At 39.1% G+C, this 21,670-nt stretch overlaps 4 protein-coding genes, 1 long non-coding RNA gene and 1 pseudogene across 6 annotated transcripts; 3 read left to right on the top strand and 3 right to left on the bottom strand.

The window, feature by feature from the left end:
* Positions 1-660: 660 nt before the first annotated feature.
* Hsp23 (Heat shock protein 23) lies at positions 661-1,598 on the bottom strand. The gene has a single exon (XM_018008951.2). The coding sequence runs from the start codon at positions 1,443-1,445 to the stop codon at positions 888-890; it is 558 nt and encodes a 185-aa protein (XP_017864440.1). The 5' UTR covers positions 1,446-1,598; the 3' UTR covers positions 661-887.
* Positions 1,599-3,574: 1,976 nt separating this feature from the next.
* On the top strand, positions 3,575-6,271 carry Hsp67Ba (Heat shock gene 67Ba). The gene has a single exon (XM_018008153.2). The coding sequence runs from the start codon at positions 4,269-4,271 to the stop codon at positions 5,943-5,945; it is 1,677 nt and encodes a 558-aa protein (XP_017863642.1). The 5' UTR covers positions 3,575-4,268; the 3' UTR covers positions 5,946-6,271.
* Positions 6,272-6,498: 227 nt separating this feature from the next.
* LOC108614181 (heat shock protein 26 pseudogene) lies at positions 6,499-7,441 on the top strand (annotated as a pseudogene).
* LOC108614177 (uncharacterized) lies at positions 6,841-21,367 on the bottom strand. Of its 2 annotated transcripts, XM_018008152.2 has the most exons (7): positions 20,671-21,367; positions 20,483-20,604; positions 12,250-12,481; positions 11,902-12,046; positions 11,697-11,817; positions 9,324-10,027; positions 6,841-9,262 (listed from the first exon to the last, which is right to left on the bottom strand). In XM_018008152.2, exons 2-7 carry the CDS (start codon positions 20,569-20,571, stop codon positions 8,619-8,621), a joined length of 1,935 nt encoding a protein of 644 aa, XP_017863641.1. In that variant the 5' UTR covers positions 20,572-20,604; positions 20,671-21,367; the 3' UTR covers positions 6,841-8,618. The 2 variants fall into 2 exon arrangements, with proteins under 2 accessions (XP_017863641.1, XP_017863640.1); XM_018008151.2 differs by having other exon boundaries at positions 20,483-21,367.
* On the top strand, positions 10,182-11,421 carry LOC108614182 (kunitz-type serine protease inhibitor HNTX-03141017-like). Its single transcript, XM_018008159.2, has 3 exons — positions 10,182-10,544; positions 10,631-10,928; positions 10,984-11,421. Exons 2-3 carry the CDS (start codon positions 10,835-10,837, stop codon positions 11,190-11,192), a joined length of 303 nt encoding a protein of 100 aa, XP_017863648.1. The 5' UTR covers positions 10,182-10,544; positions 10,631-10,834; the 3' UTR covers positions 11,193-11,421.
* LOC149269095 (uncharacterized) lies at positions 13,171-20,476 on the bottom strand. Its single transcript, XR_016270054.1, has 2 exons — positions 15,256-20,476; positions 13,171-15,129 (listed from the first exon to the last, which is right to left on the bottom strand). It is a non-coding gene; the product is annotated as an uncharacterized LOC149269095 (long non-coding RNA).
* Positions 21,368-21,670: the final 303 nt, after the last annotated feature.

Here is a 21,670-nt window from a genome sequence, read left to right as displayed (position 1 = left end):
GACCACTAGCAGAAAAACGCATCCACTCAGACGTCAACGTTGCCATTTTGCAAGTACAATGAACTTGCAGTCTCTGTTTGCCGAGACCGGTTTGTTTGTCATTCTTTATCCTCGTTTTCTTTTCTCTGTATTGCAATACATATATACACACATACATATGTATGTATATTACTCGTGCATGTAGATGTTCTGTGTGTAAATGTAAATTCTCTTTTGAGTAAGTTGCACATGCATTTAAGGGAAATTTGCAAGCTTTTAAGTCAAGCAACTAAATGTAGTATAATGCTACTGGTTAAGCTTTTCATGCACAGATATGTACATATATACATATGTATGTATGTCTAGATGTACAACATACATATGTACGTATACGAATGGAGTTGAGTTTAGTGGTGTCGAAAAGTTCCCTGAAAAATTCGGGTATTTCTCCCAAATAAAATTTCTCGAACAATTCTCACGTACACACTAATGTACACACATATGTATAAATTGTATACATGCTGTGTACACGACTGCTTTTGACGTCCATATGTATGAACGTATTTATCACATTTCGTCATTCCCTACCTACATACATACACATACATACATATATCGATGCACACATAGAGACTGTTATGTACATACATCTGCTGCTACCCATAATGAAAACTCATTGAATTACAGTAATTAAATTTGTTTTTTATTTCGAATATAATAGTTATATAAGGCTTAGGTAAAGGAAACATATAGTACATACATACTTACGTATGCATGCATATATATGGCTATGTGCTAATAGGTTAAATACATAAATGCATATCGAACAAATTATTGACTTCCATAATTGATTATAATAATAATGTGATCTACACACTAAAAATAGGTTAACTTATGAGATGCTCAGTTCATTTCTCGGCTTTGGCTTCTTGCTCTGGCTGCTCCTTGGCGTTCTCCTTCACGTTGAGATGGGCAGGTCCCACCTGCTGGATCTGGACAACACGAGGATTGCTCTTATCTTCGATGGCCGCTGGCTTCGGCACGCTGACAGTGAGCACACCGTCAGAGGATAAGGTGGAAGTTACTTTGTCGGCCTCATAGCCATCGGGCAGAGCGTAGCGGCGCACAAAGTGACGAGTGATGAAGCCATGATCGTCCTCTCTCTCCTCATGCTTGCCTTCGACGATGACCGAGTTGTCCACAACTTTGACGTTTAGTTCGCTGGGCTTGAACTGTGCGACGTCCATGCACACCTGGAAACCATCCTTGCCAATCTTCGATACTGGACCAATGCTACCCACTTGTTTCTCTAACTGGCGCAGCTGCTGGTCAAGAGGCACTGCAGCCAATGCCAGGAGCGGATTACGGTTTTGGCGCTGCCAGTAGTAAGGAGTGTCGTAGAATGGCACCATCGACAGACGGTTGAGATCGTCAGCCAAGCTCAACAGAAGTGGAAGATTTGCCATGTTTTCTCTTTTTTCAACAATACTTTATAACTTCTTCAGAAAAAATTATTTGTGCTTTTGTTCCTTGGCGTTCCTTGCAGGAAGGCTTTGTGTTGACTTTTTGTTGCTTGTTGCTTTGCTTTTTCGAAGTAAACTGATGACGGGAACGAAATGCGTCGCGTATTTATAGCTGCCCGGTGGTGGCTCTCGATTACGCGCGCGCTCGTGCGTGCGAGAGAGATAGCAGAGTTGGGCACGCCAAGGAAACTTCTGGCTCTGGCTAAAGTTGAATAATTTTGCCGATGTTCTGGAAAGCGCTCGAATATGTGTATGTACGTGATGCTTGTAGATATGTATATACAAGAATACATACATATATATGTAAGTAAGTATATAAAATTTATATATTCATTTGCAGCATTATCTAGCAACGAAAGTGAGAGTGTTTCGCTGAGATAGCAACAGCAGCAGTTAAAGAGCGAGAAAAGTGATAACAGAGAGAATAAACAAACAAAAACATTGCAGATAGAAGAATGTTCTGTAACTTTCCAGATAATGTATATATGTACATATCTAGAAAATTTGTTAATTTACAGCTATAGACATTTTCATTTGCTCTTTTAAATTTATTTATTAATATTTCACTGTGGACTTTATTTTCATTCGTTAACAGCGTAATTTATTAATGGCAATTTTATCAATGTACGAATGTATGTATGTATGTACGTAAATGTATGTATATATGTATATGTAGGTACTAAATGCAGATATGTACATTCATAAAAATGTACATAGTAATGTTTTGATGTTTCAATAATGAATATAGTATGAAAACCCGAAAAATTAAAGATGACAAAGCGAAAAGTAACATTTTTTTCTCTTTTTCTTTTCGTTTCTTTACTTTGGCACACACAAAATGTATTTAGTATACATATGTACATACATACATATGTACATATATACTTTAGAAACATGTAAGTGTGTATGTATTATGTCTAGATGTACATACAATTTCATAGTAGACAATGTTCTGTAACTGTGTATATACATACATATGTAAATATGTATGTACATATGTATATGGGATGACAGTAAATAAATATAATCATAACAAATAATATATTTTATATACGGATAACCATATGTACAAGCATCCATACATAAATAGATAGTACGTATATATATACACATACTATATATTTGTATATATATACGTATTTATGTACATACATGTATGTATATATGTATGTACATATGTACTTTGCGCTTACAAAATTTTCAATCAGCTTATGAATTTTCATGACAACGATAGCTCCGAATATATACAACTGCACATACATATGCATGTATGCATATAAAAGTACTAGCATATATAGGTATATATGTATGTACATATGTATGTATTCATTAATGGATAGCTCCAGCTTCGTTGCCAGCCCCTTATTTTGTTTGTCGTTTTCACTATTGCACAAGTCTCCAAACTAGTGTCTGGCTCTTGTCTAGAAATTGCTTGTATGTGTAACAAATTTTATACACACACGCACCTTCATATACGTATGTTTTATGCATTGTATTGGCGTGAGTACATCAGCATTTGTTGCTGCATACAATTGCAATCTATAATATATATGAATATTTGTATATACATAGCTTCGCCAAGGGGCAATGCGCATGCTTTGCGCCTGCCCCACTGCCGGCTGTTGCCCTCTTCGACTTAATTCCATTATCAACAAATTTTCAGTTGCCGGTTGGCCTTCCAGACCACAAACACAAATGCACACGCCGGCAATGTGTCTGTGTGAGTGAGTGGAGAGACGCAAAAACCAGCTGTTGTTGTAGTTGCTATAATCGCGCCGGTTCGGCAACCGGCCTGTGGCACGATACGTTTTTGCGGCCTCTCAGCTGTTTAGCTGTTTGCCGGCTGAGCGCAGGGAATTCAGCTGCAACATGGCTACTTTACATGCTCGTGTCTTCATTTCTTCATTTATATGCATACATACATATGTAGTAAGTAAATGGAAGTGTATTTGTGGACAAACGTTCATATATGTGTATGTGTGTTCGTATATATGCATAAATAGTATTCATATGTATGTACATATATTGCCGTGGCAACTCATGCCCAGAGCCGAGGCGTAGGTCGAGAGGCTGTAGCCGGTTTTCAAGTTGTGCCGGCTTGTGTATGTTTCTCCATCGTTTGCGGCCTGGAATACTTTCTTTGTTCTCGCAACCGGAAAATTGCCAACTTCGCATTGCGAAAAAGTAGACACATCGAAAAATACATACATACATAGTGTGTCTATATACATTCATATGTAGATGTGTGTGTGCGTCTTTTTGCCGATTTGGATCTTATTTCGAGGGGTGTCGTCGCCAGGTTTAGTTCTATTGATTTTTTGCCAAAACTGTGCAAATAAACAAAGATTGCACATGGGAAACGTTGGCCCAGCCTCACTTTGCATAAGCCGACGACGATGACGACGTCGAAGTTTACGCCGACACCACAACTCGGCGACGGCAACAACGATGATGTTGGATACGAGCCGGCATTCGTAGTCGCTGCTGCAGCACGCTTCCAGGCCAGACATTTGCTTTCCATTCAGCGCTGCACAGCCGTTTAAAAGGTTGAACATTCAGCCATAAGAGCTCAAACGCAATCCAGTTAGAAGCCGGAACGGATCGCACGCGGCAGCAGATAGCAGATAGGACATATTTAGTGCTCTAGTGCCCAGTGCCAAGTGCCCATTTCCAAGTGCCAATTGTCAGTGTCATCAGATCCCAGCCAGAGGCAAAGACAATTAAAAGCCAAGTGACTCCAAATCCCCCAGTGAATTAAATCAGAAAATGTCGCTAATACCGTTTATACTCGACCTGGCCGAGGAGCTGCACGACTTTAATTTCAATCGCAGCGCCAGCCTCGGTCTGGGCCTCGGCATGGGCATGGACATAGACGACGGCTTCGGTATGTATCCGCTGGAGCAGCTGGCCGCCGCATCGGCTTCCACACAGTCGCTCCCGCAGTTGTCGCCCTCAAACAGCACGCGTCGTGGCACACGTCTCGCCCACTCGCACGGCCACGCCCACTCTCCGACAGCCACCAGTGGGGTTTTGTGGGTGCCTATCAAGGGTGGGGGACAGGTACAGGCTCAGCATCGCCATCATCCCTACAGCCGTGTGGCCGGCGCCAAGACTGTCTGCTGCAATAAGTCACTGCTCGAGTTGGAGAAGGAGCTGGGCGACAAGGTCAACTCCTCGTTGGCAAGTGCTACGAGCAGCTCGTCGGCAAGTGCCAGCAAATCGGCATCGGCATCGGCCTATTCGGTGGTCAATCGCAACGGCTTCCAGGTGAGCATGAATGTGAAGCAGTTCGCACCGGACGAGCTCACCGTGAAGACCATCGACAATTGCATCGTAGTCGAGGGGCAGCACGACGAGAAGGAGGATGGCCACGGTGTCATCTCGCGTCATTTTATACGCAAATACATGTTGCCGAAGGGCTTTGATCCGGCCGATGTCCACTCGACGCTGTCTTCGGATGGTATTCTAACTGTAAAGGCGCCACCACCGCCACCGCCGCCCGCATCCAAAGCGGGCGAGGAGCGACCCATTGAGCGCATCGTCGATATTCAGCAGCAGCCGCAGCAGCAGTCGGCTGCAGTACCGCTACCCATGATGGCGCAGACGAAGGATGCGCAGTTGCCAATTGGAAAAAGTGCAGCCAACGACGTGGAGCAGCCAACCCTAAAAACAGCTGCAGCAGCAACAGCAGCAACACCAGCAGTCGCTTCCAGCGACGAGCAGAAGAGCGCTGAAGAGCGCAATGGCAACGGAGAGGCAGACGTCGACGTCGACGTCAACGCCGACGTTGACGCTGCCGGCGACGTCAATGCCAACACAAGCGTAGCTAAAACTGCTGATGAAACTGCAAATGCAAAAACAAAAGAAAAAGAGAAAGAGACTGAGCCCGTTGTCCAAACTTCCACTACCAATTCCAACTCAATTTCCATTTCCAATTCCAATGGTGACAATGGTGAACCGCAGCCAACTCCAGAGTCAAAGTCAATGGAAGTGGATGAAACTTCTGAAACTGACAATGTGGCCACTGCCGTCGTTGCCTCCACAGTTGCAGTAGCAGCCGCTGCCTCTGCCGAAAAGGAGGACTCCACCGACGCCAACGCCGTCAGTAGCAGTGGCACAGCCTCGGCAGAGGCCGACGGCACGAAAACCGAAGATGCCAATGCAAATGGCACTTCGTCCAGCTCCGATTCGAATTCGAAAGCCGAAAAGGCTGCCGTCGAAGAGGATGCCGAGGATGACACTATGCCGGCTGCCAAAAAAGCCAAAATCGAAGTCGAGGAGCAGCCTTCAGAGGCAGTAGAGAAAGTTGAAAAGGCCACCAAGGGCGCGGAGGAGATCGCTGCTGAAGATGCGGCTATTCTACTGGCCAAGAAGCAGGCAAGCGAGAACGGCGCAGCCGCCGGTAAAGCGGCAGAGGAGCCAACCCTCGCAGCGGCTAAGTGAATGTAGAGACTGATAATTGATGCGCAACCCAGAACTATAAAAGAACTAAAAAAAAAATATAATAACGATAAATAATGATAAACAAATATCAAATTGGAATGCGTTTTAATATATAAATGTTTTATGTGTTTTTTCAATAATTCGCAATAAATACATGAGATAGGGCCTGCAGGTAGACGAAATGCAAAAGGAGAAAGAGATGAGAAACTATGATATGAAATTATGATTTCCTAAACAAGTGTGAAACAATTACGACTACAAGTATTCAGTAAAACTAAGCACATTATGTACTTAAAACTTACAAGTAAATAAAGATTCAAAGAGTGCGTTTTGTGTTTTGTCTTTTCACTTGCTTTTCTTTACTCATTGCTGTTGTTTTCCAGTCTATGATTCTCGCTCTTCTCTTCACACAGGCATACTCTTTCTAGTTACGCTCGCTCAGTGGAGAGCATACTCTTTACAGCTATGCGATGTTTTTTCATCTTTCTCACTATGCTCTAGCAATTGAGCGATGTTTTCAGAAGAGCACGATTGCCGGCTATAAAAGCTGCAGCCGGCAGGCTGCGATGTTACAGTTGAACAACAGTATTAGTCAAAGTGAAGCTTCGCTGAGCGAAAAAAAAAGTTAAAAAAGCGCCAAAATCTTTGCGAAATCTGCATAACCTTAAATCTAATATCGCGCTAAAAAAAAAGTTAAATTGAAAATGTCGCTGTCCCATTTAATTACATTGGTTGATGCTCTGAACGAGCCTCGCAATCCCGTCTACGATTTTGGTATGGGAATGAATCCACTTCAGTTCCAATCCAGGGGCATGAACTCGTCGCTGTTGAGTCCATGGCAGTGCCCACATCCCGAGTGCCCAACCTCGCCGGTCGGAAAGATTTTGGCCAATCGCCGCGGACGTGGCGACATGACAAAACTAGCGAATGGTGAGCTCGATGCTTGGAGCATGCCCATTGCACAGGTGGGCAAAGATGGCTACCAGGTGTGCATGGATGTCAGCCAGTTCACGCCCAGAGAGCTGAACGTGAAGGTGGCCGACAACTGGATCACGGTTGAGGGCAAGCACGAAGAGCGCGAGGACGGCCATGGCTACATCTCGCGCCATTTTGTGCGCCGTTATGCTCTGCCCAAAGGCTACGACGGAGATAAGGTCATCTCCTCTCTGTCATCCGATGGCATTCTCTCCGTTAGTGTTCCTAAGCCGCAGCCCAATGAGGACAAGACCAAGGAGCGCGTGGTTCAAATTCAGCAAGTGGGCCCAGCTCATCTGAACATCAAGCGAAACGAGGAAGAGTCCAAGCCGAAGACCCCCACCAATGGAAATAACACCAAATAGAAAGCCAGCGATCAACGTTAAACCAAAGTCAACCTCATTTCTCATCATATTTCATGTATTGCATGTATTTATTAAAAAGTCATATTTATTGTAATGAGCGAAAGACTAATATGTTAAAAAGTGAAAAATAAATTGTTTGTAAAACTAATAACCAAATTTCGTGTAATTTTTTCATCCGCCATTTTTCTTTTCATATTCCTTTCTTCGGACTATCGCAGTCTAGTTCGCTCCTTTTAGTTCCACCCGCCATTAAGTTCACGTGATTCTCTTTGGAATAGCTTTCACTTTTTATTCGTTTTGCATATATATTTATTTAAATAATGTAATGCATAATAAAAAATGTCGCGATCATAAGTATGCACACAGTATATATATATTATGCTAATTCTATATATCTAAATCGGCTTCAATTTCAATTACATTTTTCAATTTTATCGCAAGCTGAGGATTTACATAGAGAGCCGCTGAAGCTGCACGGAGAAGCTCCCAGGCATTGGGGCTTTTGCACTTTTAATCATCAAAATGCCATTTTAAATATAGTTAAAAACTACATACATATGTGTATATATATATTTATGCATTGTTATTGGTTGTGTTGTTGCTGCTGTTAATATTATTATTATTAATAATATTAGTTTTAATTTAATGTATGTATGTATGTTAGGTTATGTGGTTTTATGTGTATATATATTCAATGACGCTTAATCACAGATCAATTTTTAAAATTTTCATTTGACTTAGAAGTTAAGAAACAAAATACAAAATGTCACAAGTTCACGTCTACAGTTGCATGTATGTCATTACATATTTTAGTACATATATATAAATATATGAGCTACACATAAAAAATGGATTTGGCTTGATCAGCAGGTGGAGGAAAAAGGACAGTGGCAGGGACCGGGGCCGGGGTAGAAGGACTGGCTGACATCCAGCGCTAGCTGTGAAAATGGGCAAATTGTATTTCTGCATGAATCGCAGCGATTTAGTCGATTTGTATATCTATCTATAAGTTGTATGTTTGTTCATTTGTTCAGTGCCTGTCTATAAAGTACTATATTCCTATATAGATACTGTTTCCCCTCTTTTTATCAAATGAAACGTATTTCTCTTGTTTGTTCTAAACATATATGTTTTTTCATGTTGTTGTTATGTTTGCAGTCTCAAAATTGTTTATGGGCTTTGTGTATATGTGGCTACGAGATACGAAATTAACTTAGGAACGGTTCCAAGGATGGGATAGGTCAAAGAACAAAGATATAAACAACGAGAATATATGAATTTGTGGGTCTGTTTGTCTGAATACTTTAAACATCTTAAGAGAGTTAGGGGACAATCACTTTTTGATGAGACTTTCACAGCTGCTGCTGAGATTTGGCAACGACTTGAAGAACAATCGGGAACGATCTATTTTCGCCTCCCCCGACGAACGATTCGAGCACTTGCTGCCCTTATTCGTCTCATCCACGCCCTTATCAAAAGAGCGACGAAGCACCAGGTGCTGCTGCTGCTGGTGTTGGTGTTGGTGTTGGTGTCCGGCGTAGGCAGCTGGTGGCGAGAGCGGTGAGGCTGGCAGCTCAATATCCAGGACGGTGTCATTGCCACCGGCATTCTTGCAGCGCAGCATCGCTTCCTGTTCCATGTCCAGCTTGGTGTCCGAATAGCGACGCACGTCCGCTTCCCTGCCCAGTCGACAGTCAGCAGCAGTGGCACAACAGCTGAGTCCCGCCTGCTCCCCCTCGCCTAATATGCTCGAGTGGCGATAATCGATCTTTGGTGGTGTGCTGTAATCGTAGGCGAGCGGCGTGCCCACACCCACGCACATGGGCGAGTCATTGAGTATATCACGATTCTCCAGAAAAATGGACGAGTTGGAGTAGCGCTTCGACTGATGCGGCTTATAGACAAAGCCGCCTAAGCCATTGGCCACAGCATGCGAGACACCGGAGCTAATCGATGGCGCCTTGTGTTCACCACTGCCTGTAAATGAGAGGACGGGATTAGCAAGTGAATTAGCAAGAGGAACTATCTATCGACTAACCACTAAAGCTGCTTAGCTGCATCCCGTGCTCACGGCCCGTGTCTGTGGATATGCCGCTAGCACTGAGATCTTGGCGTGAGCCGGCGCATAGATCTGTCGCCGATCCGCGGCTGGAGCTCTCCGAGTGCTCCAGCACATTGTGTATCGAGTCATGGAACGGCGTCATACTGCCCGAGCCCTGCGGACAGGGCCGAAACGAGGAGATCTGCGAGACGACATCGTCCAGCGCCCAGTCGCGATCGTAGTTGTGCTGCGACTGCGAGCACTCAATGTTGGCCGCCACAGCCACCTGGCCCAGCTGCTGACCAAGCTGTTGGCCATGCAGATGCTGCTGTTGCTGCAGATGTTGTGCGTGCGCGTCCTCCGTCTGAGTGCCCGCGCTGCTGCTGCTATGCGCCACTGCGTCCAACTGCAGCATGTGTTGCGGCGAGGCGTTCAACAGACGCTGCTGCAGCTGCAACTGCATCTGTTGCTGGTGCTGATGCTGATGCAGACCCGTTGAGCCGCCGTTCTCCATGGGGCCACAGCTCGAATCGTGCACTGAGTGACCTGCGCCACCCGACGCATTGATCTCCACGGTTCCATTGATGGCACCACGGCCATGCATCGAGCTGTGCCGCTCGTTGAACTGATGGTGGGCAGCCACAGGTGAAGGTGGCGCCAATGGATGAATCTTTTCCGGTGCGTTCTGAATGAGCAGAATCCTATAAGATTAAGAACTATTAGAAAATGTGCAGAAATTGCTTAAGGATATAATCGGGTCTGATAGAGATATACTGAGACACTTTCTTACTATTCATTCATTTCATGCCTCTACCTTATGTGATTTTCAGAATTTAATTGTTTATACAGACGGACTGCTGAACTAAGCTAGCTCTACTCTATTTATCAAAAATATGTATTATAAGTGAGGACTGGGAAATTTTCTTCTCTTACTAATACAATTATACTGCTACTACTGCACCAAGTCTATTATTTCTATTCCGTCTATTACAACTATTCCTTCTACTATTCCTACTACTACTTTTCCTAATACTACCTTTACTACTATTCCTACTACATATACTACTACTACTCTGCGACTGCCTCTATTATTTTACTCTTACTATTACTAAGACTACCTCTATTACTACTACTATTATTTCCACTGTAACTGCTACTACTACAACTATTAAGGACAACTTCTACCAGTTCTATAACTACTAAACCTTCATATAAAAAGTAAGTAACATTTCAAACTGTATTTATAGCACTTATATAGAATAATTTCAGCGCCCGATGTAATCAATATGTTTTCATTTCGATAGATATAAAATGCTATATGGCCTATGGATAACGCAACAGCTGGATTCATCATAGTTTTCACAATTGTGCAATCGTTTTTATAGCTGTTGGGAAACAGATGTGGGAAATTACTTTGGGTACTTCTCGATATTTCCACGGCTAGTTTTGTATTTAAAACCAAAACTCAACAATTGGCTCGTTAGTTTTGATTTGGAATTTAAATTGAAATGAAGCTCTACCCGTTGCTGATATGTGTCGCACTATTTGTGGGCAACATTGAGGGCTATGCCAAAAAGACGCCCAAATGTGTCGGGCAACCAAGTAAGTGATTAAATGAATCTAATAGATCGATTAACTAACTAATGAAGCACCTCAGTTAAAGACGTTTGCAACCTGCGCAGAGATCTGGGTCACAATAAGTACATCTGGTGCAAAGAGTACGCCATGGCTGAAATGTGGTACTACAATATGATCCACAACACCTGCAATAAGATGATCTATATGGGCTGCGGAGGCAACTTTAATCGCTTTTGCTCTGAGGCCGACTGTGCTAAAAAGTGCATAACAACAAAGAAACACGGGTAAATCTTTCGGAAATTACAAATTTAAAAGTTAACTATTGGCAAACCCTAAAGTAAACTCTTAATCTATCCTACTACTCTGTGAAGGCCTATTTTTGTTTAAGATGATTGTCAAATTGGTATACAAGAAATAATTGAAATATAAATGCTATATAGAGATTCGATATACAATACTATAAATTTATAAATATATTAGAATCGATAAATGCTAATAAATGTTTCTTTAATTTGTTGTTGTTGAGTTACTTTCATCTTAATACATATCCGATAGACAACTATATCAGAGATGATCTAAATATAGATTTCAGAGACAGCGTGCTATATACAGATGCTGATAATTCTTACATATCTGTATACAAATTTACATATGGCTATTACAAAAATTCTGTCTAATATAAATTAATAGCTGGACAACTAATCCTAATCAGAAATATATTACTAGAGCCGTCTATATACAATGATTAACTATCAAAGTTTCGAGTTATCTTCCTTTGGCTGGTCTACTCGCCTGTTGAGTGCTTTCCAGCGATGGCAGAGATGCAGATAGGCCTTACACTGAATGTACATGAAGACAATGCCGCCAGTGAGACCGACGGTAACAACAGCGAGCTTTGTCCAGAACGGCCAATCTGTGTGTGGTTGAAAAATACAGTACAGTTTAATGATAGCCATTACATATGTGTAGAGAGTGCAAGTTAATGGGGTATACGAACCAATCACTCCACGCTTTACATCATCTGCGGCCCGCTCGATGAGCACACACAGCGACCAAATGACGCACAACGCGGCCGCTGAGTGGAAGAGCACCGAACAGCAGAGCCGGCGCCTCTCAATGCTAGAGATGTCAAGGCTGCGCCACTGTCAGCCGCAAAGCAATCGATGGCCCGGCACAGTGCGACAGATAGAGAGGGAGCGAAAGGAAGCCAAACAATGCGCAAAAGAAAAAAAAATCAAACAAAAACAAAAACAATGCGAAATAAATTAGTTTGAGTAATAGAGATGGAGAAATGTCAGCTGCTGCTGCTGCTGCGGCTGCTGCTGCTGCTGCTGCTGCCACTTACCTCATTGAAGGGCTTTATTTTGGTGTGCATGATGAAGGGGAACTTGCATAGCTCGCAGGAGTTGGTCGCCGATGCCGTCAGCCACTGTTGCAGGCACGCCTGGTGCACATACTTCAAGCTGCCGGAGCAGTAGCAGGGCGTCAGCAGCGGATTCTGTGGATCGCTCTCGCAGTGGCAGATGCGGCATATATCGCCGCTGTTCTGTGACGCTTGGCTGCTGCCCGAGCCGAATCTGCAATAAATTGTGAGCTCCATTATAAGTTGACCTTTAAATGTAAAGTGCGTATGTCCGTATTTATGTATGTTTCCCCGGGTCGTGACCTTCAACGGAGAGCTTAAACCGATTATTCGATGTGAAATGGGCAGCCATTTGTTGCCCCATTTGATTGGCAGCTAAAAGAAAACCAGCCCCAAGCGCTCAATCCACACGGCTTATCCCCAGCCTTTGTCCGCCCACTTTTACAAAGCAGACGGATTTGGGGTCAGGTCAGGCCGCTGGACCGAGCCTGGGCGGCTTTGTTCTTTCATTATATCCAAATAAATATAGGCTTATGTGTGGGCAATTTTATAGTCTTGTGATTACAGCTAAAAAGTGGACGCAACTCCCTATAGGACACTATATAACTCAATTTGTATATATATTTAGCAGAGTATGATATATACTATAATTTATCGGATATTTATCAATCCACGTCTATAGCAATTGAGTTTGATTGGGATAACGCGACTTGCGAAATTCACTTTCGATATGGGAAAGTTAATGCATGATAAGGAAGCCAAATGAACGATAAAATTGGAACGTGGCACAGTCGATCGATTTATATATGTACATATATATGTATATATAAACGTCATTTATTTTCAGTTAAACGATTTATGTATTTTTTTTATATTCACTGTAATAAATTGATTATTTTATTGTTCTTGTTTTCACTCGTTGGTTTCTCTTTTTTCTCCCCTTCTTGCGCTGAATATTTAATATATAATAGTGAAAATAATTAATATTTTTATTAGTTTCAATTTGATGTCGCTTTATTTTTAGATTTTTCTCTGTAGTTTTTTCTCCATCATTTGTAATTAATTCTAATTATTGCGATAGGCTCTGCTTATTGCCTATACAAAAACAAAACAGTACTAATTATATTATATAATTTGTGTATCTACTATTTACTATCTACATAGGTCGCACTGATCTGCTATTTACATATTCTGTTTTCTAGTCGAGCTCGCGCTTTTGTTGATCAACAATTTATAAATCAATTTGCGTACAACTTAGACCCAGAGTGTCTTTGGGTAAATAGAGGTATTTAATTTAGTTAGTGCATTGCATTTTCTATGGCATACTGATACAATCATATAATGATATTTATTTGCTCGTACTAGATACATATATATGTACGTATGTATATGTCTGCGATTTAAGTGTTTGCTGCTTAGAGTGAGGCTTGCAAACAAAAGAGAAACGCAGTTCTATTAGATTACGTACATACATACATACATATACGTGTGTGTATATATGTACACATGTGTATATTTTTTCTCTTCAATGTTGTCGACAAATGTTTAATTTCCTAGAAAGCTCTAATCAATTTATGAGCGCGTGTATATATATATATATATATATATATATATATGTATGTAAGGACTCCCATACTAATAATGCATTCATAATAAATCCTTGCTCATTAAGCACTTACTTTAATCACAATTCCAAGAACTGACTACAATTTCCCAGAGGCATACAAAACGTAATGAAATTTATCAGGAAAGGTGACGAACAGCATCTGAAATCCATATATAACTCGCTATTTACTTGTTTTCCTAAGATTTCATCTGAATAGATTTTCTATGTATGTTCTAAGTTGCTTATTTCTTTTTATATAGAATATACTGTAGAATTTTATTAAACCAATTAGCTCTTTTCACATCTTTAACTGGTGTAAAAATGTTCATTTTTATAAAAACCCCACATCTGATACTGATAAAGCTTTTAGTCGCGAAATTAAAAAAAAAGTGTGAGAACTGAGCATATTTTACTTTTAGATAAGTAAGCTTAAAAATCGCGAAAATCCTTCTAAGAAGTCTTTTGCCAAGTCCTGCTATTATGAAATATACATGATTCCTAAAGCCGTCCGATATAAACATATTTCAATATTCTCTTATACATTTTATATAGCAATACTTATAAATGTAGAAAATGCCTTATAAAACAGAAAAATAACTGAAATATTTGTTAAGAATTTATTTATTGGAAATTCCCCCGTCAAGATTATCGATGTTATATTTATATATATATTTTTTTTTTTGGAGGAGAGATGAACACGCTATTTCCGAATTATTACTAATCTAGCTGCGTGTTTATTTTGTATTTTAGTTGTTGTTTTTATTGTTGGCTATACAAATCCGATAAGAAATACACCAAAATTATTGTACGTACATATTATATATAAATATACATATGTATATGTATATATTTATATATATCAAAACACTTTGTAATTAATTTCTATGGCGTTCCGTGATTTTCGTTGTATGTGCTTCAAATTAATAATGGGGCATATTTTCATGGATTTTCATGACGAAAAGTTGACGGGTTGCATTATAATCATAAAAATTTGCTCATTTATTCAGTGTGTCATGCTTCAATCGTATATTGCCACAATTATGACAATTCAATCTGCTTTGAACTGGTCAAGTTCAGGGCAGGCGCAATTAGTTGAGCAGCATAGAGTGGACTATCATTAGGGCCGGAGGGTTAAGCCCCCACAGTGAAGCGTCATAAACGACCAACTAACTAACTACATTTCATGTTGGCCAATTGGACAGAAAGAGAGTAGCCAGCAGTGGCGTTCTTGTGGTAGTGCCTGACTAGAAAATACCCTGAAATTATTTTTATAATATTATTATAAATATGTATATGCTTTATACATTTAAATATCACTGATAAAACTATTCAATAAACTAAATATATTTCAGATTTTACTTAGTAATAGTTCCCTTTCATACCTTTAAGTTTACTTCTTTCATATTTCATCTACTTAGGATCGTTATTTAAGTTTGAGGGTATGAAAATTGGCTTTAGTTGAGCCACTTTTACTTTCAGCGCCCCTTCGGCCCGCCTTTCGTGCCCTTGGCTGTTTGCTGTTTGTGATTTTAGAGTTCAGACAGCAAGTGCGTGATTGGGCCGAAGGACACTGCCGGACAAAGGCAGGCACAAGCGTTTGTGGTGCCGGTTGTCATCACATTTTAGCTGTTGTTATGGGCCCTGGCCAGGGTCACGTAGTGGTTGTCCAATCGGATCAATAAAACGCATTTGGACTGTGCGAAGCCCACACACAAACGCTAGTCAGCCCAATCATAAAACCGTCTAATTTCTTAGACTGTTACGTCTCTCTAGCTTTCTCTCTCTATATATAAATATATATATGTATCGGATGTAAACTCACTTCAGTAGCTGTTCATCCTTTCAGACTGTCACATTTATATGCATATCTAAGCATGATGTCTGCCAATTTTATGACTTCATTAGTTAATAGGCTCAGGAGCCAGCAGATGCCAGACGACAGACGAGAGCTGAGAGCTGAGAGCAGACGCCAGTCTGGCGGGATACCCAATCTTAATTTGCATACATCTTGATAATAGACGGGAACTGGAGGATGAGGCTGCGCGTCCCCACTTTGATGGCTTGACATTTCGAATTTTCGAAGACGCAGTAAACAGACTTTGCGTAATTAGGGTAAAGTAAATAAACTGTGCTCATATCTGAAGATCAGGCTGCATAAATCAGAAATCATTCCGAATTTATCGAATCAGATTTTCAACCCCCACGCATACTGCAAAAATATCTCTTTGTCTATTCAAAACAAAGCGCATTCATTGACCTTCTTGGCTATTTTCGTATATTCATATAATATCAATGGGCTCTATGGGATCTATATTTGGTTGCTATTAAAGCTTTGCCAGTATTTCTTCGTGGGTTCATGCAATAAAAGCTTTCGCTCTCTGCACTATTCGATTTATGAACGTATTAATGCAAAGCTCACTTTATCGCTCCGATAAGATATACAGATATAAGCGCTGAAAGCCAAACAATAACAATAACAATAATATTTATAGATATTCCGTCTGCGTATTCCATTATTCACAATCCAAATTGGCTATGGGGTAGGCAGGCAAGTGTGGGCCACTCAGACCGCGCACAATAGAGCTGTCTGTATAAATGTTTATAAGTCAAGCGACCGACAGAAGTAAACAACTTCGATCAAGACTGATCAAGACTACAAATTAAAAAATTTTTTTATATGTATATTCAAGAAATACCAGACTTATTCTTCGAATACTTTAAGATATCTTTGACATTATAGAAGGCATTGACAGACATTTTGTCAGTTGAAAATGAAGATGAATAATGAATATGAAATCTATAAATGTTTGTTTAATAAAATTAAATTTTATAAAGCTGAATTCTCACATACGAAATATTATCAATATTCATTCCTAACAGTTCAGTAATATACGACTAAACAATATATGTATAAAGATTGATAGCCTTGTCATTCACTTATATTTAATTGTTCATAAAGACTCTAAAATATGATAACAATTCAATTATTATTATAATTATTATTATTTTCCAATGAAATGAACCTTATGTTGATACTTTTTGTTTTATCGGCAAAGTTTTTTTTTGCAAGGAACTCAAATCTTGCCAGATATATGCACAGGTGCTCCTCAAGCTTCAAAATGTGAGCTTAGCAAAGCAAACTGCGCAGAGAGATTCGTACACACTAATACTAATAAAGACAGACAGACACACACACATACATAGAGAGCTCCGCAGCTGAGCTGATGAAACGTGGCTGTGGTATATAATTGATAATTGTAATATGCACCATGCTATCGCATTTCCACTTTGGGACAGGTGCAAAACTCAATAAAATAAAATTCAAACAACTTTCGGACTTTTTGTTGTTGTCGTTGTTGTTTTGTTTTTGCATTTGGTTTCAAGTTTCCGTTCGCAAAGTTAAAGCAAATGTTTGCTGCTGTTGTTGCTGTGTTTCCGCTGTCACTTGAAGAGGCGCCCAAGACAATTACATATAGACATTAATAAGTATATATATATAGAATGATATATATTGTATATAATCCACATATTTATTTGAACAAGTGGCCGAGCATTGTGTGTAATCAGCAAGTGTGCTATCAGGCAATCAATTCAATCAGTTGAGTTATTGCAATGGAAGCTCTTATATGCATGCGACATGCGACATGAGACACGGGACGTGCGACATGAGACACGGGACATGCGACATGGAGTAATTAATAGTAGATTTCCCTCACTCCATACTGCTGCGATCCATCAATTGGAATTGAAAGTGCCTCTAGCTTGTAGCCATTCTCCCATGGGGACCATGGAGACTGCAGCAATTGAAGCCAGACAGCGTGCGTAACGTATACGCAACGTGTTACGCGTCACAAATCAATGAAACAAAAGCATTTCACTTGCATTTACTTGTGGTCAATTTAGCTTATTTTGCAACAAATTATCATACTTATATACAGCATATATGTATACATAAATTCATGAGAAAATTATGAATAGCCGGAAGTATTCTGTAAATATATATCTGTTTGGTTTGCCGTCTCATTTCGATACACTGTATTTTTATTTATGCGAAAATGGGTATATGCGTTTCGTATGTTCAATTTTGTCAAATGTGCTTAATATTGTATAGTAATTATATATTGGTTTATATATTTTCATTTAGTTGCCAGCTGGAAAATCTTAAATTTCTTCATTTATGTATGTATATTTTAATATTTTATATTTCTGATTCATGAATCATATTTATCTATATTTATATATAAGCTCCATATATCTTATTATTTATTTTCTTTGTATTTTTATAGTCAATAGCGTTAGTTTTACTTTGTCTCTCTATTTTTAATGCCTCTTAACTTTATTTTGTTTTATATTTTGTTAACATTTAATTGTTTTTGTGCATTATTTTATTTAATTTAATTTTGTGTTTGTTTAATTTTTAGGCCAACTCGTATTGGGCCTTGAACTCTTTGAACTGTGTCTAAATGAAATCGTAAGTAATTCTGATTGATTCATGACTCTTAAGTCCAAGTTTCAGTCTAACTAATCTAGCGACGCATTAATCAGTAAAATGAAATATTAAAAAATCGTTCATTTATATTTTATATATTTGTATATATATAACGCTACATATATCAAAATGTTAAACACGACAAATCGTGTAATTTGTCACGTTTGCTCGATTCGCAGGTCAGCTCACAAATACAGCACATGGATACAGCGTTTAGCTAAAGCTTCGTACGAGGAAGCAATGCACCCATACTAAGACACTAACTGTGGATGGTGTATGAGTATGTAATATGTGTGCTTTCAATTTCTCTTGTTTTTCAGCTGCCTGTACTTGATTTTTACTTTTGTTTAAAACTCGTTTTGTTTTCGCACTTCAAAATGGAACAACAAATTTATGAATAACACTTGAAGGTAAACCTATAGATAATAAATATATAATATATATGTATATACATACAACCTTATTTAATTTTTAATTTTATGGACTGTAATAAACACAGAGATTCTAGCTATGATAGCAAAATGTGTTCCAAAAGCCTTTGTATATTCAATCTGCAATTTTTATCTAAAAATACATTTCACTCTTTCATTCATTCATTGGATTATCCAGAAATACAAAATAATCTTTTGTGGTTATTCCAAGTTGTGAAACATTGTATTGTATAAATAGAATCTGTGAGGTTCTACATTATTTTTGAATATATATATAATATAATATATAATCTCATATGATTAGTAGAAAACATTATTGTATAAATCAAAATGTTTGCAATGTTAAGGCACTTTGATGATGTTGATGATATGGCAAACAGGGCTTATCAGTTGTATATATTTTGCTTTGCTATATTTCGTTTTGCAATTTTGTTTGAGTGAATTATCCGCTTAACAAATAAGTAAGCAACATGAGTAAATATTTAATTTCAACAGCAGAGCCGTCGACCCGTACCCATGGCTCGGCAGAAAGATTTCCACATAATAATATATGTAGTATATAGATTGCACGTTGCTCAGATAAGGAGAAAAGGTGAGTTGTGACGGGTTCACACTTGTCTAAGATTCTTTATCAGAAGTCTGTTTGCGTTTCTGACTGGTTTATAAATTAAAATGACGCCATAATTGCGGCCAGCGTAATGTAAACTAAAGCAATGATGAATGAATGAATGGGAAATTTATACTAAACATATATGTAAATATATTTACAAGTATATACATATATCACTCTGGGAGTTGATGCAACTGGCTGTAAATCAAAGTAATTAGAGAGTCAGGTGTCACTTGCTTGACACCTGACCGCATATTCGTATATTAATTTGAGCATCTGCATTTGCATTTCAATTGATAAAATTCTCGCGGATCGGAATTAGACAAATGTATGCAGGGCCCATGATTAATTAAATTAGTTATGCCATTAGCTATTCACAGTCATATGTGAGTTCGCGCGTTGTTTTGCAAATTTAATTGCCATCATTAACATTTTCTAAATGAGATTACATTAATGGAATGGGATTTGACTGTTTTGCTGCTAGTTAAACAGATGAAAAAGATTGTATCGGCTCGAGCGGCTTCTGTTTTGATATTTGTATGAGACCAGAACACACTAATAACACTTTTTATTCATTTGAAAACTGATGTATTTTACAGAAATGAACTTAAAGTGTCTTTTAAAGATAACAGATAGTTAAGCTAGACGAGTAGAATTAATTCTATTTTAGTGAATAGTAAAGTTAATTGGTCAAGCTAGCTTTGCAAATGGGGCGTATGATTAGCACCTTATGGGTAATTGTTGAATATAACAGTTCGCAAGGCCTTAGTATAACAATATTTCTGCATTAACCAATCAAAATTCTGCAGCGTATAAAAATGGAAATAAAGTTGTGGTCATTCAAGACAGTCGAGCGTACTTCACTGCAATGAAATGCAACTAGAAACCAAATGAAATGGCTATTCACAAATTTGTTTTGAGAGTAAAGCATTTCTGCTTAAATTATACTTCTTTATGAATAATGTGTATTCCGTTTCAGCTTTTACTTAACCAAACCAACAAATATTCTGCATGAAGTTCGCATATCGAGTTGGCAAATAATATTACCCTTTGTTTTTGTTGTTTAATTTGCAATTTACCTGACATTTGCGTAGTGCTGGCCAGAGCCACCGGTGCTCCAGTCTACATGCTCTATGTCTGAGGAGGTTTTAGCGTTATCGCACGACATTTTTGTGTTATTTGTTTTTGGTTGCTCTATGACCTGCATTCAAGAGGATGCATTAGTTGTGCTTGCTTTTTTTTTATACCAAAATCTGGTCACTCTTACGTAGCAGCCCTTACGATGTGTTGTTGTTGTTGTTGCTGTTTTATTATTGTTATGGTTTTCTTATTTTTTCTTGTTCTTGTGACGTTTTCCTTCGGCTACCACCGCATTTGACCACGTACCGATTTTAGCTAGTCGATATGTTTATGTTTTGCAATATAGCTATTGTTGTTATTCTATTTGGTGCATTAGTTTGTTTTGAAATGGGGAACAGATGCTGCTGCGGCTGCTGCTTATGTTGTATTTTTAGCAAGTCCCTGCTCTGGTTGATGTTTTTCTTTCTCTTATTTTCGTACTCTTGGTTCGTTGACTCCACACAGTTTTTGACCGGTAATTATTTTGAATGTTTTAAAATTAATTGCAATTTCTACTGCACTTCGACTTAGGTTTTTGAGGCAATGAACTTTAACAATATCTGCGAGACGCAAATGTGAATGCAAGTGTGTGTGTGTGTGTGTTTGTGCGTGTCTATTATTATATATTTTGCTTATTCACAATAAAATAATTAAATTGATTTATTTAATATGATTTTTGGGCGCAATAGCACGACCAGTAATCTGAACTGTTCACGATTGCACATATTTTTATTTATTTAACCAGATACAATCTGCTGTAGTTACAAATATAACAAAGACATTTTGGTTTGACCTGCGACACAAACGCACTTGCACAGACAAGAGCTGCGACAACACTGCAGTGTGGCTGCACATTCGAATTGTGAAAATACTTGCTTTCGATACTTGTCGATATTTTAGCTCTACGATGATGCAATGAAATTTGGCCACCCTAATAATCGATACGCATCATATCCGCGCATTTATAGCAACTTCTATTTATAGACCTAAAATTTAAGTTTTTCGAATCACTTCTATGTATCGGAGCCCATTGGAGTCACGATGTGCTCAAGAAAATGGACATCGAAAAAAACCATTATGATCTGAATTTGAAGGACAAATTTGCCACCGAAATCAGATCTCAAAGGAAAATGGATGACATAAATACT

This window comes from Drosophila arizonae, chromosome 4 (assembly GCF_054131065.1).
Source record: "Drosophila arizonae isolate 15081-1271.41 chromosome 4, UAZ_ARI_1.0, whole genome shotgun sequence".
Classification (NCBI taxonomy): Eukaryota; Metazoa; Arthropoda; class Insecta; order Diptera; family Drosophilidae; genus Drosophila; species Drosophila arizonae.
Note: the sequence above shows the minus strand (reverse complement) of the source record. Positions and strands in the feature narration are given on the sequence as shown.